Below are 14,827 nucleotides of genomic sequence, written 5' to 3' on the forward strand. Positions count from 1 at the left end.
CAAATCAGTTAAATAATCATAAAACTAGATGAATTATTAGTCCTGAATTTTGGAGGATGGATTGTATGAGACAAAGAGAAAGGAAAGGATGGGTCCCAGGTGGTAGGAGGTATTTAATTTGACTGAAATACAAGGTGTACATGGGGCATAGTGGAAAACAGGGTGCAGAAATGAATCAGAATCGCATTTTAGAGTATCTTGAAAGAAACAGTTAGGTATCCTTCTCTGGGATGCAGGACTAGAACTGAGCATTTTTAAAGCATTAATAGCTTTACTCTTTCTTTTTTAGACTACTCTGCTTCATTTTTGGGAGAAAACTTCTCACACTATGGCAGCCATCCATGAGAGCTTCAAAGGTTACCAACCATATGAATTCACTACACTAAAGGTATGGAAGCTAGAGAGGCCATGAGAAAATCTTATGAAAAGTCAAGTTTTACTTCTATAGTAAGCAATGTCTATTGCAGTGAGCATCATTGTTCCAAGAGAGAACTATGTTCCCTCTCCAGGGTCTTTTTGCTGTATCACTGTTCAGAACTATGATAACCCACTGCAATTCAAAAGCAGAAGTTGACACATTACTGGCAAGTGAATTGTACTGAACTCAAAAGTGAGGATTGATCCTTCTCCTTTAAAATACTTGACATGCTGAAGTGAGGATTGCCCAAGTACCATGAACTCCATTATTTTGTGTGTGTGTGTGTGTTGCTACGGATGGACCCAGGGACTCACACATGTTAGCCAAGTTGTTCTTCCACTGAGCTATACCTCAATCCTACTTTTTAATCATCAGTTTTCTTTCTTCCTTCTAAAAAATACTTTATTCTGAGAGTACTATCTAACATACAATTGAATTTTTCCATAAGACTACAATAATATTCTCCTATTGAAAAGTAACATTAAACTCAAGGACTTTTCAACTCAGAAGGAATACTTGCACATGCACAGTGTCTGATTCTCAGTATTGAAACTGAATTGGAATTATTTTTCTCTCGAATGGTTACTAGCAATGAATGCATATCAAGATAAGGAAGTGATTTGGGTTCCAAAAGAATTTTAAGAATGATGAAAGAACAGTGCAGGGGGAGCTTTGCTACAAAGTCATATCTTTGAAAGAAAAACATCAAGCAAGAGCTAGATAAAGTTTACCTTGAAATTGCTTTGCTCCTAGTTTGCAGGAAATTTGTAAGTGTCTTAACACTTTGCATGACAAAACATCAAAGCTTTTCTTTTTCTTGCCTTAAAATACTTTGATTTTGAGATGATTATAATGTCACTGTATCTACAAAAGTATATGAGTCCCTTTAAGACCTTGCCTTTAAAAGGAAGATCCCAAAAGGAGCCCAAGAGAGTTCACTCACCCTGGAATACACTTGACTTAACTCCGAGCAGGACACCTGGCCGTGGAGTTGTTTCTTATAATCTTCACCTCACCCATTCATTGGTACTCACTGGCATGCTGCATCGTAAATGCATTCAGAATATGCACTGATTCGCTTTGTCCACTATAAGCCCTTATATATCCTCCTTTGTCCAGCCTTCATTACACTGGCAAGGGTACCGTTTTGGTAGGGGCTGTGATTTACTGCTGTTTTCAGCACCTTAGGAAGTAGCCATCCTGATGAAGGTAAACTAGTTAAAATTATAACTCATGCTATTCACAATTCTTATACCAGTCCAAGCAGACCATGGACTACCTTTCCATAAGGCACGTTCAGCGCACCAAGTTTTATTTTATACCCAGCACCAAAGGTTATCTGTCTTTTGAAAGACAACTGTATGTAACATAAATTGGCCATATGGAAGATGAAATTGTGCCTACCCCAAGTACAGCTCAAAAGAACTTCATGTTTGAATTAATTGCATATATAGTACAACATGGAATTCGTGACATTGAAGTTATGCCATAAGTATGGAAGAATCCATATGTGTATCCCTGGCCTCCTGTGCTGAGGAAAATATGGCTCCTTAATTTTTGCCATGCTATTTGTCCTGCAGAGAGGATCAAGCTGATTATGCTAGAGGATTTCTGGGCAGAGAATTTAGTGAAAGTTTGACAGTCATGGTTCAGTACATAATAATAAATACTTTGGGCAGATGATTCTTCATAACCTTTTATATCCCCAGATCCTTCCTTAAATTGTGGTTCAAATAATAGTGCATAGTTTAATTATAATCTTAGTAGGAGTAATACATCTGTTAAAGTATAATAGTGTTATGTAATTAATATTAAGGGTCAGTATCCAGAAACCAACCAAATAAACTATTTTTATTACCTCTCAAGAATGCTTTCAGTGATGACATATTACAATCTCAAGCAGATAGTTATTTTATGTGGACTCCAAGCTAATATAGTAAAATCCTGTTATACACAGGTCATTATATTTTATAGATGGAGGTACTTGAGTATCAAATTGTATGCCACAAAACATGCCGATGAAAACCATTAATACCTTATGTATCATGGTTCAATATGAAGACATTGTTTGAATGCCCAACCCTCTTGCTCCAATATTCTTGTAAAATATATATCCTATATTTTTACTTTTCAAGTCATCTTTTAATATATATAATTTTGGAATGGCATTGTATATTGATCATGGATATTTTGAAATTTAAATAAATGTTTTATGATAATTTATTCTCTGGGTTTACGAAAGCAAACAGCCCCTTAACTGCCTTTTGGGATGCTGACTGGAAAGAAAACATTGTCTTTGGAGAGGGTTGCCAAGCTCTGTTAATGAAAAGCAAACCATTTGTTTTCTTTGCTTCAGGGTGTATTCTGAGAGTGTTGGTAATTGTGCCATTGCAGCTGTATTTCCTGACTGTTAGTTTTATGCTTGATGAAGGATGATAATTAATGTGTTAAACACTTGGTGCATACTGTTTGGAGGGGAGACTTTTTTTGCTGCAGGATTGCAGGGATGTAACTGATGCCATTAAAAGTTCAAAGTTTTACATCTTTCTCAAACAAGTACATAGTAGTCTTTTATAAAATACTTTTATTAGAAAAGTGACTGGAATCTCTATCTTACACAACTTGCAATATATCCAAGGGACTGTTGTGACATTTTTGTGAGTATGTTGTGTTAAAGCTTTATATGACAACAGCTATTGCTTTTTTGGTGCAAACCTGATATGATCATATTGATTCTGCCTTTTTGGATATAATCCTTCACCATTTTCATTTTATGATAAGTAGATTTTTGTAGCATTTGACTTAATGGAAAATTTAGCCTTTCAATTTAATATCACAAAAAAAATTTAAATCTAATTCTAACAGCTCAAATTTAAAGTAGAGACACTGTTTTCTAACTGGTTGCCAATAAAAGAACCAATTCCCTGATCTTATATTTTCAAACAATAAACACTTACTGATTCTTTGTTACATATTTTGCATGAATTATCATTAATGTATTAATGATAAATCATCTGGGAATGTGTTTCACATGGTAGAAATGATCAAATCATGCGGACGGGATTGGAATGTGACTTGCAATATCCTGAAAGCATTGTCCCTTTTTTGAGAGAGTCATTTAGACTTAAAGTTTAAAGCATTTTTAAGAAACTAAATGAAATTCTGTCTTATTAGGAGAGTAGTACCCTTTCTGAAATTGCCAGCCCTCAGATGTGGTTGCGTTTACTTCATTCTTCCAGGATGTAACTTACTTACACATTTTTCCATGGATCCCGAACTGCCACCAGCCAAAAAAAGTTAAAAACCTAGTCCTCCAGGAGTTCAAGCAGCTTTTCCCTGGAACATCTAAAGCTCTATTTGTATCAATAACCATTTCCTCTTCTATCTGGTGTATTGGCACTGGGTTGAGCTGGGCATCTTTACAGAGAAGTGATGACTGGGCCCTTCATAGCAAGGACACACTCTTCTGAAGCCTGGTTGAGGAATATGCCCTTCAGTATTTGTTTTATTTTTTCAATGCTTGTTTTGTTTTGTTTGAAATAGGGTCTCACAGTTTCATACTGGCCTCAAACTCATGGTCCTCCAGCCTCAGCCTCCCAAGTGCTTGGATTACAGTTATGAACTGCATTTGTAATTTTAAAGACATCAGAGCTTATATTTAATGAAAATAGTCAGTAGCAGGGTGTATTTATGTGACCTACTCCAGCAATTTTGGAAGGAATGCCAGACTCTTGACTTTGCTCTTTATGTTCTCTGGTTATACAATAAAGCAAAGTAAGTAAAAGTAGCCAGACCTGGTTATAACCAGGTTATAAATCCAGCTCTGCCAGTGCGCAGCTGTATAATGGTGGTGATGAGAGTGGACATGGTGGGGCTGGTGGTGATGATGATGGAGGTAGTAATTGTGATGGCAGTGGTGATGACAGTGAAGATGGTGGCAGTAATGGTTGTAATGGTGTTTGAGATGATAGTGTAAGTGGTGATGGGTGGTACTGACGTTTATGGTGGTGGTTGAAATGGTGGAGGTAGAGAGGTGAGCAGCAAGCAGCATGAAAGCTCCAGTAGCACAGTAGTGGTGGTGATTGGAATGAACTTACTGAGTTCTATAGTGGATCTCAAAGTCAGCTGTTGAGAGCTTCCATACAAGAGGGTTTGTTGGGGTTTCTAGGTTCAGTAGTCCAGCTTGAGTTACTGCCTTTCTCACCATTTTCATCCTGGATTGTGAGTTTCACAGTGAGCTTCACAGGCCAGGCTATGAATGGCAATGGAGAAGTGCCAGACTCTCACCAGACTCTCTTTGGGGTAACAGGCCCACCCCCAACTTCTTCCACAGACACATCTCTGTTCCCAACCTTGTTCTTATGGCTTGCAGGCCTGGATCTGGGCTTATACAGTTCCAACCAGGGATAGGAGAGGGCTGGGCAAGCCTGCAAGGCAGAAAGGCTGGAGGGCTTGCCATTTCTGCAACAGGGCTAATTCTAACACATGCAATTTGGCTTTGCAACTGACTCTTGATCTGTGCCAAGATTTTAACTCTAAGCAAACCTGAATTTGAAAACATAACTCTGAGCATGATCAAAAATAACCGTTGAAACAGATGTGCCAATGTTTCCTTTTCTCTCCCTTGGGGTGTAGGTCTCAGCACTGTATGTGGAACATCATTCTAGAGACCAAACTGCTTTTAGCTTTTAAAATTCAAAAAACATCCTTTCCTAAATTTTGTTTTTCTCCAATTTGTATGCCTAGCAGCCTTCTTCCACCCACATTTCTCAGTTAATCATTTGAACATTTACCGACAGACCACATGGCTCTGTAGTTACTTGCTTTGAAAATAAAAGGCATAATAGTTTTATGAAAATTGGGCAAATATTCCTGCAATGCTATTTAGTTACCAGTCCCATCAAGGCAATTATTCATGGCGAACATCCAGAACATCCTTTTAGACTTTCAAGTTTTCTCTCAGTGTCATTACTTTACAGAGAAGCTCCTCCAGCCCAGGTCATTGCAAGCAGCAAGTTGGGATGCATTCAGGTCACTAGGAAAGAGGGAATAGATGAGCTAATGAAAACCACTACTGAAATCTGAGGTGGACAAGCCAAAGCATGGCCTGTCATTTGTTCACCTCTGCCTTATGGTGTTTGGCATTAGTTCTCCCTGGCAGCTGGTCTCCCAGGCCTGACAACAACCTGGATCTTCACCTTCTCCCACCATATTCATTCCCTAATTACTCTTTGAAAGGAAGGAAAAAAATACTACCTTTGTGTAAGGGGCAAGGTGAAAGAATATCTTGGAGAGTTTGTCCTATGATATATGTGACTCTAATGTCCCAAGGTTGGTATTCTAAGTAGCAGTACTGTTAGGTTCAACATTGGCATACAGAAATTGCATATATTTTAGTTAGTCCTCAAATTAACCTTGGGACACTAGGTATACTTGATCCTGATTGCAGATGAGGAAAGTAGAATTCAGAGATGTCTAAGTAATTTGCCAAGGCCGCATGCAGCGTGGTAGATCTGGGGAAAGACTCGGGCCTTTTCCGCCCTGCTATGTGCTGCTTCCCATGGGCAATTCTGGTTGTGGGGCAGGTGGGTAGGAGGAGGCAGAACTTTAGAAAGTATGGCCATAAACAGTTAAAAATAACACTTTGAAATGTTTGATTATAAGCGACACCATAATTTATATGGGGATTCCTCAGATACCTGGGGGGCTGTGACTCTTCTTTTAGAAAGTGGAATGAAGTCCCTCCATCTCCTCAACAGTCCTTGTTGAAAGAGGAGTTCAGCAAATGTCCTTGGCTTGGCTCTTCAAGACCTTTTCTTAACAACTTGTAGAATTTCAAAGACTTGGACTCAAATATTGCTTCTACTTGTTTGTGGTTGAATGGCCTGAAGCAAGTTACTTCACCTCTTTGAGTCTCCATTTCCATGTCAGGAAGTCAGGCATATAAGCCTTGTAAAGATTAAATGAGAGGTGTAAAACATGGAGTGCCATGTGTACCACAGGATGAGCATAGAAGACATCTGATCCCTAAACCTTTCAAAGTCATGGGTGAGAAAGCTGTTTGCAGTGCTTACTATGAGCTTGGTACTATATAGAAGTATCTCTCAGTTTATCCTCACAAATGTCCAAGAAAGTTATAGTCAGCATTACCTCCATTATTCAGATGGGTAAACTGAGGCCACAGTGCTTTTTCATCTATTTCTGAACACAATCTCTTTCCTAGAACACTATGATATCTTCCCATTACCTATTTTCCACTTTATTTTCAGATAAAAGATTACATTATTTATGACTATGATTACTTTTCTCTAACTTTACTTTGCTGTTTTGTTCTATTGTATAATTCAAGATTACCTCCAGTACTAGATTAATAGCATTCCTTATATGGTGTCATTATACATGTCTAAGTGCATGGTGGGGGTAGGGAAGTACACATGTGCTAAATACCCATGAATTGCGTGTCTGGTACACATTGTGGCCTCTGCTTTTTATTTCTCATGTGCTGCTAATTATATAAATACTAACATACACTCACCCGACTGAGTTCAGCATCTTTTAACTATGCCCATTATTTTAAGCTTTCATTTCCTTTTATTGACAATTTTATTTGGCACCTTCATATGTGTACAGTGCAATTAATGGAAAGTAGCATAAGAAAATTAAATGTCCTAATTAGAGATTAGAGGAAATGTTACTGTTTGTCTAAGTTAGATGTTAAATTTAGGTTGTTAGAACTGGCTGCTGGCCTTTTGTCTGAGAAATTTGTTTTGCTGAGCAGCTTTGCTTTCATTCAAATGAATGTTGCCATTGCTTTTATTTTCCTAATACAGGAAGTAGTAACTCCCATTATTATATTAAGCTGTTTCCTTTCTAAGACACTTTTGCAAGCTGGGTCTGCAGGTTTTTTCTGTCGTGCTGATCTTAAATATTGTGTGTGTGCTTCCTGAAACCATTTAAGCATTGATGGAAACTATTAGCATGTTGGTGCAGCCTTAACAGAGAAAGGTTACTTAGTCTAAAAACACTCTTTCCTCCACAGAGAATCTTCCAGTCTTATATGATGCTGTGTGCTGCTACAGTGATTTTCACAGGCAGTTTTAATGAAGAACTGAGTGAGTTTGAGGTTTAGAAACAGAATGCTTTGGAGTTTTCATTTCTGGGCATAGATTCAAATGTGGCTTCCATCAGCCAGTGAGTAGTTCCATCTGATGACCACCTCATCTGTGCATAGCCCCCAGACCTCTTCTTTTTTTTTTATTCATATGTGCCCCCAGACCTCTTCTATTCATTTTGTCTAAGCAGGTGTTCATGTTACACAGAAAATGCTGTCACCCCTGATTTTTATGGGCTGTAGGGGTATTTTCAACTGAGTGGTGGACTTCCAAATAAGATGAAGAATTCACCTCCACCCTTTCCCCCAGCTAGAGTCTTTGTAGGAGAGTACCAGACCATCCTACAGAATGTCCTACATCTAACAGTCACATCCAGGAACTAATCTGCAAGGAGAAAGAAGACCTGATTTGTCCTCTGCAGCACTCTCACACGGATCCTAATGTCTTGTCCTCTTCTACCCCAGCCAGCCAGGAATTTACTCAGGCCTTCCCCAAGCTTCACTCACCATGCAAAGTCTTCTTAGTGGATAAGGGCAGTCCACCCGAGCTCTGGGGAATCCTTATGGCCGATCTCGGTTGCAGATCTGGTCTCATGGTTCACTGGTGGTTGTAGGGAGAAGGGGCGGTGCTCTCAAGTGGTGGCTGCCTCTACATTGGAGCTTTGGGACAGGCTCCAACAGCGCAGTCTCCAGCGTTCGGGAGGTGAGCAATGAGTGGTAGCAAGGCTCAGATTTTTAGGCTTGGTGGTGACCTCATAGTTGGTGTTAGCCATCTAAACACCTTAGGATTGGCTCATTTGCATATCGACCCGTCATTCTCTGGCTTGGTTTCTTAGTCCTAACACACACTAGCTAATAATTATTATTACAACAATTTTCCATACTTTAACACAATACAATCAATTCAACAGCAATCTTATATGTGTTCACCACAGTCGTGTTGTTTTTTTCCTTTCTATATAGAAGAGTATTTTAGTCTAGTTAGTTTGATCTAAAATGTCTTGTGTTAAGAGATGTCCCTTGAAAATATTTTAAAGTTGATTATGGTGATGATTGTACAACTCTGTGAATATGTTACAAATCATTGACTTGGACCCTTTAGAAGTGTTTGGATTTTATGGCATGTGGATTGTATTTCAGTTAACCTGATGTGTGAATGTGTATATAGGCACAAGATTCCCCTTAGTTCAAAATTCTAATAGCTAATAAATAAGCACAGGTGCTCATATTATTGTTGGTTTTCATATGATTCCTCTGAGCTTCTAAATTGCCTGTTCAAAGAGATCTAATTTTTTTTCAGTTTAACCTTATGTACATTAATTTATCAAACCAACAAGCACATGTTTAGCACCTTTCAAGTTGCAGAAGCCAAGTTGTTACAAGGACAATGGTGATCTAAGAAAAGAGAGCAATTGTCACAGGAATTATTATTAATAATAAAGTAGTAATTGGAATTGCAGCCATTCTGTTGGGGAAGCACAATAGTGTCAACAATTGAGTCCCTGCTAATGATTCAACTGGGGAAGGGCTTGAAAAGAAGAAATGAGTGGTTTACATTACAAAGGGATCCTCTGAGAGCTGCTCAAGTGTGGTCAGGAGGGAAGGTCAGACTGGAGACAGGAAGGATGATAACCATGGAGCTGTCAAGGGTATCTTGGGGCTTTAGGGAAGAGCTACTGGCAGCTTGATGCAGCTGAAGCATACATGTCCTTTCCCTGCCTAGCATTGATTGATAAAAAGGAAACACAATGAGAAGATAATTGAGCAAACCAGGAGGCCTGGGTAAGTGTCACACAACCTAAAAGTGACCCCTGGGAGCATTCAGAACATTGGCTGAAAATACTTCTGGCTTCACTGTGATCAGAATTAGACCATTCTGAGCAGAATAAAGTAAAGTCTTGTGTGTGTGTATGTGTGACAGAGAGAGAGAGAGAGAGAGAGAGAGAGAGAGAGAGAGAGAGGGAGAGAGAGAATAAAATGCAATGATTGGCAGATCTATTGAAAAGAGTACATCCTTGACATCTGATGAACTTCTGCTCATGATTACACATTTCTAACACACACACACACACACACACACACACACACACACCAGATGCTTTGGGTCATATTAAAAAAATCATGAGTGACCATCTACAGTCCACATTCATTGTCTCATTTGTTCTAATACTGTCCTTTTCCCATCCAGTCCAGGCTGTAGCCAAGGATCAGGTATTATATGTAGTTTCTTACATTAGAGAGACAGAGAGAGCAAAAGAGTATGATGAAACAAATGGGACAAAATGTTAAGCATTGATCGATCTGAGTAAGGAGTGCTCTCTCTGTGTGACCCTGATGGCCTCTTTAGATCCCATAAGACTTGTACTCTGGCCAACTACTCCACAGCATTCTTTTTGTTCCTTAAACAAACCAAACTATTCTCACCTTTGGGCTTTTGCATGCAAGCCCCCTCTTCTGCCTGAGCTAGACATGGCTGGCACCTTCTTGTCATTTAACTCTCAGTTGAAAACCTTACTTCCAAGAGAGGATAGCCTGTTCACTGAAGTAATGATCCAATCAGTTTCTATCCCTCTGTTTAAATAATCTGCCTAGGCCTATCATGAGCTGATAATTTTATCTGTCTTGTTCACTGATATAGCTGAAATGCCCCAAACAACACATGGCACTTTGTAGGTGCTCAGAAACTATTTGTTGAATGAATATGCTAATTTAAATATCTAGAAGTAATGATGGCAATGCCTCATAGATGTGCTTTATGCAAGAAAGTGCTTCCAAACTGCAATCAGCAGACATACACTTATAGGGAAGACTTTATCCTACATCAGAATATTGGTAAATGAATGTACACATATATATTTCAATTTAATGTTAAAATGTTTGAGACATATAAAGTCATTCTGTATTTTCTACTGTAATAAACTATTTTATTATGAATAGCTATACAAATTATCTTGCTTAGGAAGATATACATTGTAGATAAAATATATAGATACAATAATTTCTGTTATATAAGTAGTATTTATATAAAAACAAGAGAAATATGTGCAAATAATAACCCATCTTTATGGGAACTGAATTTTTACTTTTTGTATTTTCCAAATTTATACATATGGTTGGTTTTATTGTCTTTTTCTAATTTAAAAAATAGTTTTAAGGGATAAAACAATACAGAATCTATGTGACCAGATATTGATAGGACCGTAAATGCAGTTTGGAATTTGGCATGCCTAGTGAAGCTTTGTAGATAATTTGTAGGTAACTGATCTGGGCATTGAAAAGACTACAGGAATTTTGAGAGTTGACAGAGAGAGTGAACAAAAATAGGAAGGGAGCAACAAGCACACAGAGACAATGAGGACATGGGTCTAATTGAATAGAAGTCACATGAAAAAGTTTAGATAGGATCACATTCTAGAATATCTTTAAAGTCAGCAAGGTTTTTAGATTACAAGTGGGAAGAAATAATGAACTATTATAAGTTCTCAAGAAAAGGGGTAACATGATGGCATGGATATTTTCAGAAAATTGCTTAGAGCAGGGAGTAAAACAGAGCTGGCAGTTAGGGGTATAATGCCAGTATCCATCTGGTGTCCACAGTTGACTCCAAAGTCAGCCACAGCCTGCTCTGCCTGGACACAGCCTCAGACCATCTTCATCCAGTCCTCCATTCAGCTATTACTAATCAATCCGAGTTGGCCAGGAAATTTGCCTGACTGTGTCTATGTGTGTCCCGGTAAAGAAGTAAACCATTGGAGGGAGGAAAACAAGAGAGAAGTGAAGGCCCAAAGGATGAAACCTGAATTATAGTAGCTCTGAGAATAAAAGAAGGATAAGTATCTTGGCATTCATAGGTTTATATTTTAAATAGGGCCAGAAATAGAGATCTTTTTGTATAACTCATTATTCAGTTGTTAAAGAAATGTTTTGCTTTTTCTTTCTAGGTGTTTGTCACTGGTGTACAATTTGTACGGATTTACTTTTAAAAAAAATCTTTCCCTAAATATTTAATAAACCTTAAAAACAGTAACTTCAACAAATGATGTGCCAAAAAATAAGAGTCTTGCCTGTTTTTAATCTATAAAGATTTGGATACACCTGCTCTGCCCATTCGTGGGAGTTAAGTTGACAGATATGTTAAGACACTATTTTGAGATTTTTTTTTAAGGTTTTGTTTTCAGTTATTTTTAAATTGCCAAATAGCAAACAAAATTAAAAATAAAATGAAATTGTGTCATCTTTGGTGGCGGGGGCAGCTTCTACTCTGTCACTGTGTGGGCTGCAAGCAGAACAGAATGTTTATCTTAGCTGCACGTTGAAGTTGGAAAATAAAGTTAGCAATAGCCAAAAGGCGTTCTTTTGAATAACTTATCACAAAAGAGAAAATACAAATCTAGTGGCAAATCAACTCTCCTTTAAAAGCTAGTATTTCTTGGGTCTGAGAACACTGTTGCTTCAACATGGAAAATTTCTTTTCTGTTCTCTGGATTGGTTCAGGGTAACCTCCCGATGCCTCTGACTCAAGATTTGGTTGGTAGGACAAATGTCAATTGAATCTTTTATGGATGACTTTTGTTTTCTTTCCTTTTCCTTCTTTTTTTTTCCCTTTTCTTCTTTTTGTCCTTTTTTTTAACCCCATTTTCTGTGGCTCACCATGATCAAGAGCTTACAAGACCCTATGAAAAAACTAATTGAGAAAGAAGAAAAGAAGAAGCTCACCAGGAAGGAAAGCACAGAGCCGGCAGTACAAGAGCTGAGTCAGTAAGTCCCCGGCTCCTTCCCATGGCACAGGCTTCCTTCCCACAGGTGAGGGCAGCGCAGTCCTTGCTGGCCAAGTCCAATGGGTACTCAGACACAGAGCAATCATTCCTCTTCCTCAGTTTTCAAAGTATATGGACTCATGTTGAGCCAAGCTTCCTCAGCACATGTTCCTGTTAGACGGTGCCTCACTCATCCCAATGAGGACAACATCAGGGAGCCTCAGAAGACCCCACTCTTTCCCCACAGTGCCTGGCTCTCTATCTTGTGCCTCAGCCCCTGCTTCATGTTCTCTCTCCAGTTTGTGGACCCTATTTGGTTCTTTTGTCACCAGCATTCAAAAGATGCTGTCCTAGACAGGAAATTCCCCTAGTATTTCTTTCATAGAAGCTTATAACTTATGAAATTACCTTAGTACACATGAGCTATTATCCCACAAAAGTGTTGGGTTGTGATATTTTTGTTTTCACTGCTCAGACTTTCTGTTTTCTCCTTTGTGAAACAGAGAGCAGCTTCTAGTGCAGGAAGTGACTACCCCACCTCCACTTCTTACCTCGTACAAACAAGGCGGCTTACCTCGGTCATAAACACCAAAGTGAACTTTGCAACACAGATGGCATGTGGTTCCTAGTCCCATCCAGCAAGGTTTAAATTGGAAAGCATGTCATTCTCTATGGAGATGTAATGGCCCACAGGAATACAGTTACTCTTTGAACTAGCTGACCTATGAAAGCAAAGATGCCAACCTTGCCCCATTCACTGGTTCCTTTTCTACACACACATAAAAATTTGGCAATTTTATGGTAAAGGAGGCTCATAGTGTTACTGCTATTCTAAATAAAGTTTCAGATATAGTTTCAGAAATAGTTTTGTCCCATAGAAATATTTACTATCAATATTAGACCTTTTTAACTTTAAAGCAAACACTAGAAAATTCTCTAGTGCAGAACAAAGACAAGTTTCTATTGTCAGACCAACTATGGCACGTGATCTGAAGCTAGTTTGATTGGCTCTTTAAGGAGAACCTGTTTAACCTATTCCTGGTAAGGGTAATATTGGTACCTGTCATTTAGTAAACACCTGCCAAGTACCAGGCAGGGTGCTAGGTGCTTCGTGTTACTCATTCTCATGCTAACCCTCAGTGCCTTCACTTAGGCATCTCCCCATTATGTAAAGAGTGGAAATGAGGATCACAGAGATTAAGGGATTGCCCGTGGCCTCTTGTGTAGTAAGAAGCAGAGCCCAGAGTGAGTCCTAGTACCTTCTCTTCACCATGTAATTTAGTGCCATCAAAATAAAGCACTAACCTTTTCTTAGAAGGAAACTGCCTAGGAGTTTCTTGATTTATTTTAATTTCAGATTTCTTAGGTACTTCAACAGTTCTGGTACTAGGATTTCAACTTAGGGATCTGCACTTAGCTAGGCCAGTATTCTACCACTTGAGCCACACCACCTGTCCTTTTGTAGTGTTGGTTATTTTTGAGATAAGGTTTCAGTAACTACTTGCGGGACTGGCTTCGAACCATGATCTTCCTGATCTCTACTTCCTGAGTAGCTACAGTAGTTCATTTTTAAAAGCACAAAAGGCATAAGCCAGTCACTATTTAAAATGACAGTGAAAATTTAATAGAAATTTTGTTCAGAAATGGCAGATAAAGGTGAACCATGGTGCCAGGAGGAACATTGAGAAGACACCAAATGAGTCTTGGAGCAGTAAAGTGTCTATTTTTAAAGACATAGAAAGAACTGGGGTAGGCAACTGTCCACCTGGGTTTGAGAGTGATCCTGCTTTAAGCCTTCTTTGGTTTAGCCAATCTCCTGAGATTTAGCCAATCTCCTGAGGTATCCTCTTCTATAACACCAGGAATAAGAATAAACCACTTGTTGGCCATCCATTTTTATTGTTTCACGAGGCGATAACTATATATCTATCTATCTCAGTTATCCCTAACATCTAGATGTTTATAGAATTTGTGCCTTACGATGAAACTAAACTGAGACAGTAAGATGCTACAGAATAGGATAAAAAGCCAGCAAATTCATTTCTTCTTCAGAAAATGTATAGCATGCAAATAACTATCATACATATATGTACATATGTTGCTACAAGTGAAGTAATAAATATTGTACTGAAATAATCTGGCTGTGTCATAAATAATAGCCTTTACAGAACTTAGTGACTAAACTCTCCTTTTATTTTAAGGTTAATTTCATTAGAGGAGGAAAACCAACCAAAGGAATTCTCCAGTTTTAACAGTAAGTTTTGATTTTTCATTTAGAATTGCTTCTGAAACACTACTTAATGCTCAATAGCCAACTCATTTTCTTTTTTTGGCAAACTCCCTGTATGCTTTTCTTCTCTTCCAATTGAGAAAAGACTATACTAATTTGCTTCCTACAGTTTCAGTTTTAAATGTTTGAATATTAACAGTGTCAACCCTGTAGCATTACTGATGTTACTGAGAGAAACTATAAATTTTGAACTAGAAAATGGCAGCCTTATTTACTCCAGTGCTGCCCTTCTGGGGAGCAGCCATGAGTGG

The 14,827-nt window shown here is 38.4% G+C and overlaps 1 protein-coding gene across 9 annotated transcripts in view; it reads left to right on the forward strand.

Annotated features, from left to right (window-relative positions):
* Ica1 (islet cell autoantigen 1) overlaps positions 1–14,827 on the forward strand; it is a 144,279-nt gene that overhangs the window by 104,670 nt on the left and 24,782 nt on the right. For all 9 annotated transcript variants that reach the window (XM_074064673.1, XM_074064676.1, XM_074064672.1 and 6 more), the window contains 3 exons: positions 290–388; positions 12,190–12,287; positions 14,488–14,540. In XM_074064673.1, the coding sequence (XP_073920774.1) occupies positions 290–388; positions 12,190–12,287; positions 14,488–14,540 (250 nt within the window). The remainder of the gene's footprint in view (positions 1–289; positions 389–12,189; positions 12,288–14,487; positions 14,541–14,827) is intronic.

The sequence above is a fragment of the Castor canadensis genome, chromosome 2 (assembly GCF_047511655.1).
Source record: "Castor canadensis chromosome 2, mCasCan1.hap1v2, whole genome shotgun sequence".
NCBI lineage: Eukaryota > Metazoa > Chordata > Mammalia > Rodentia > Castoridae > Castor > Castor canadensis.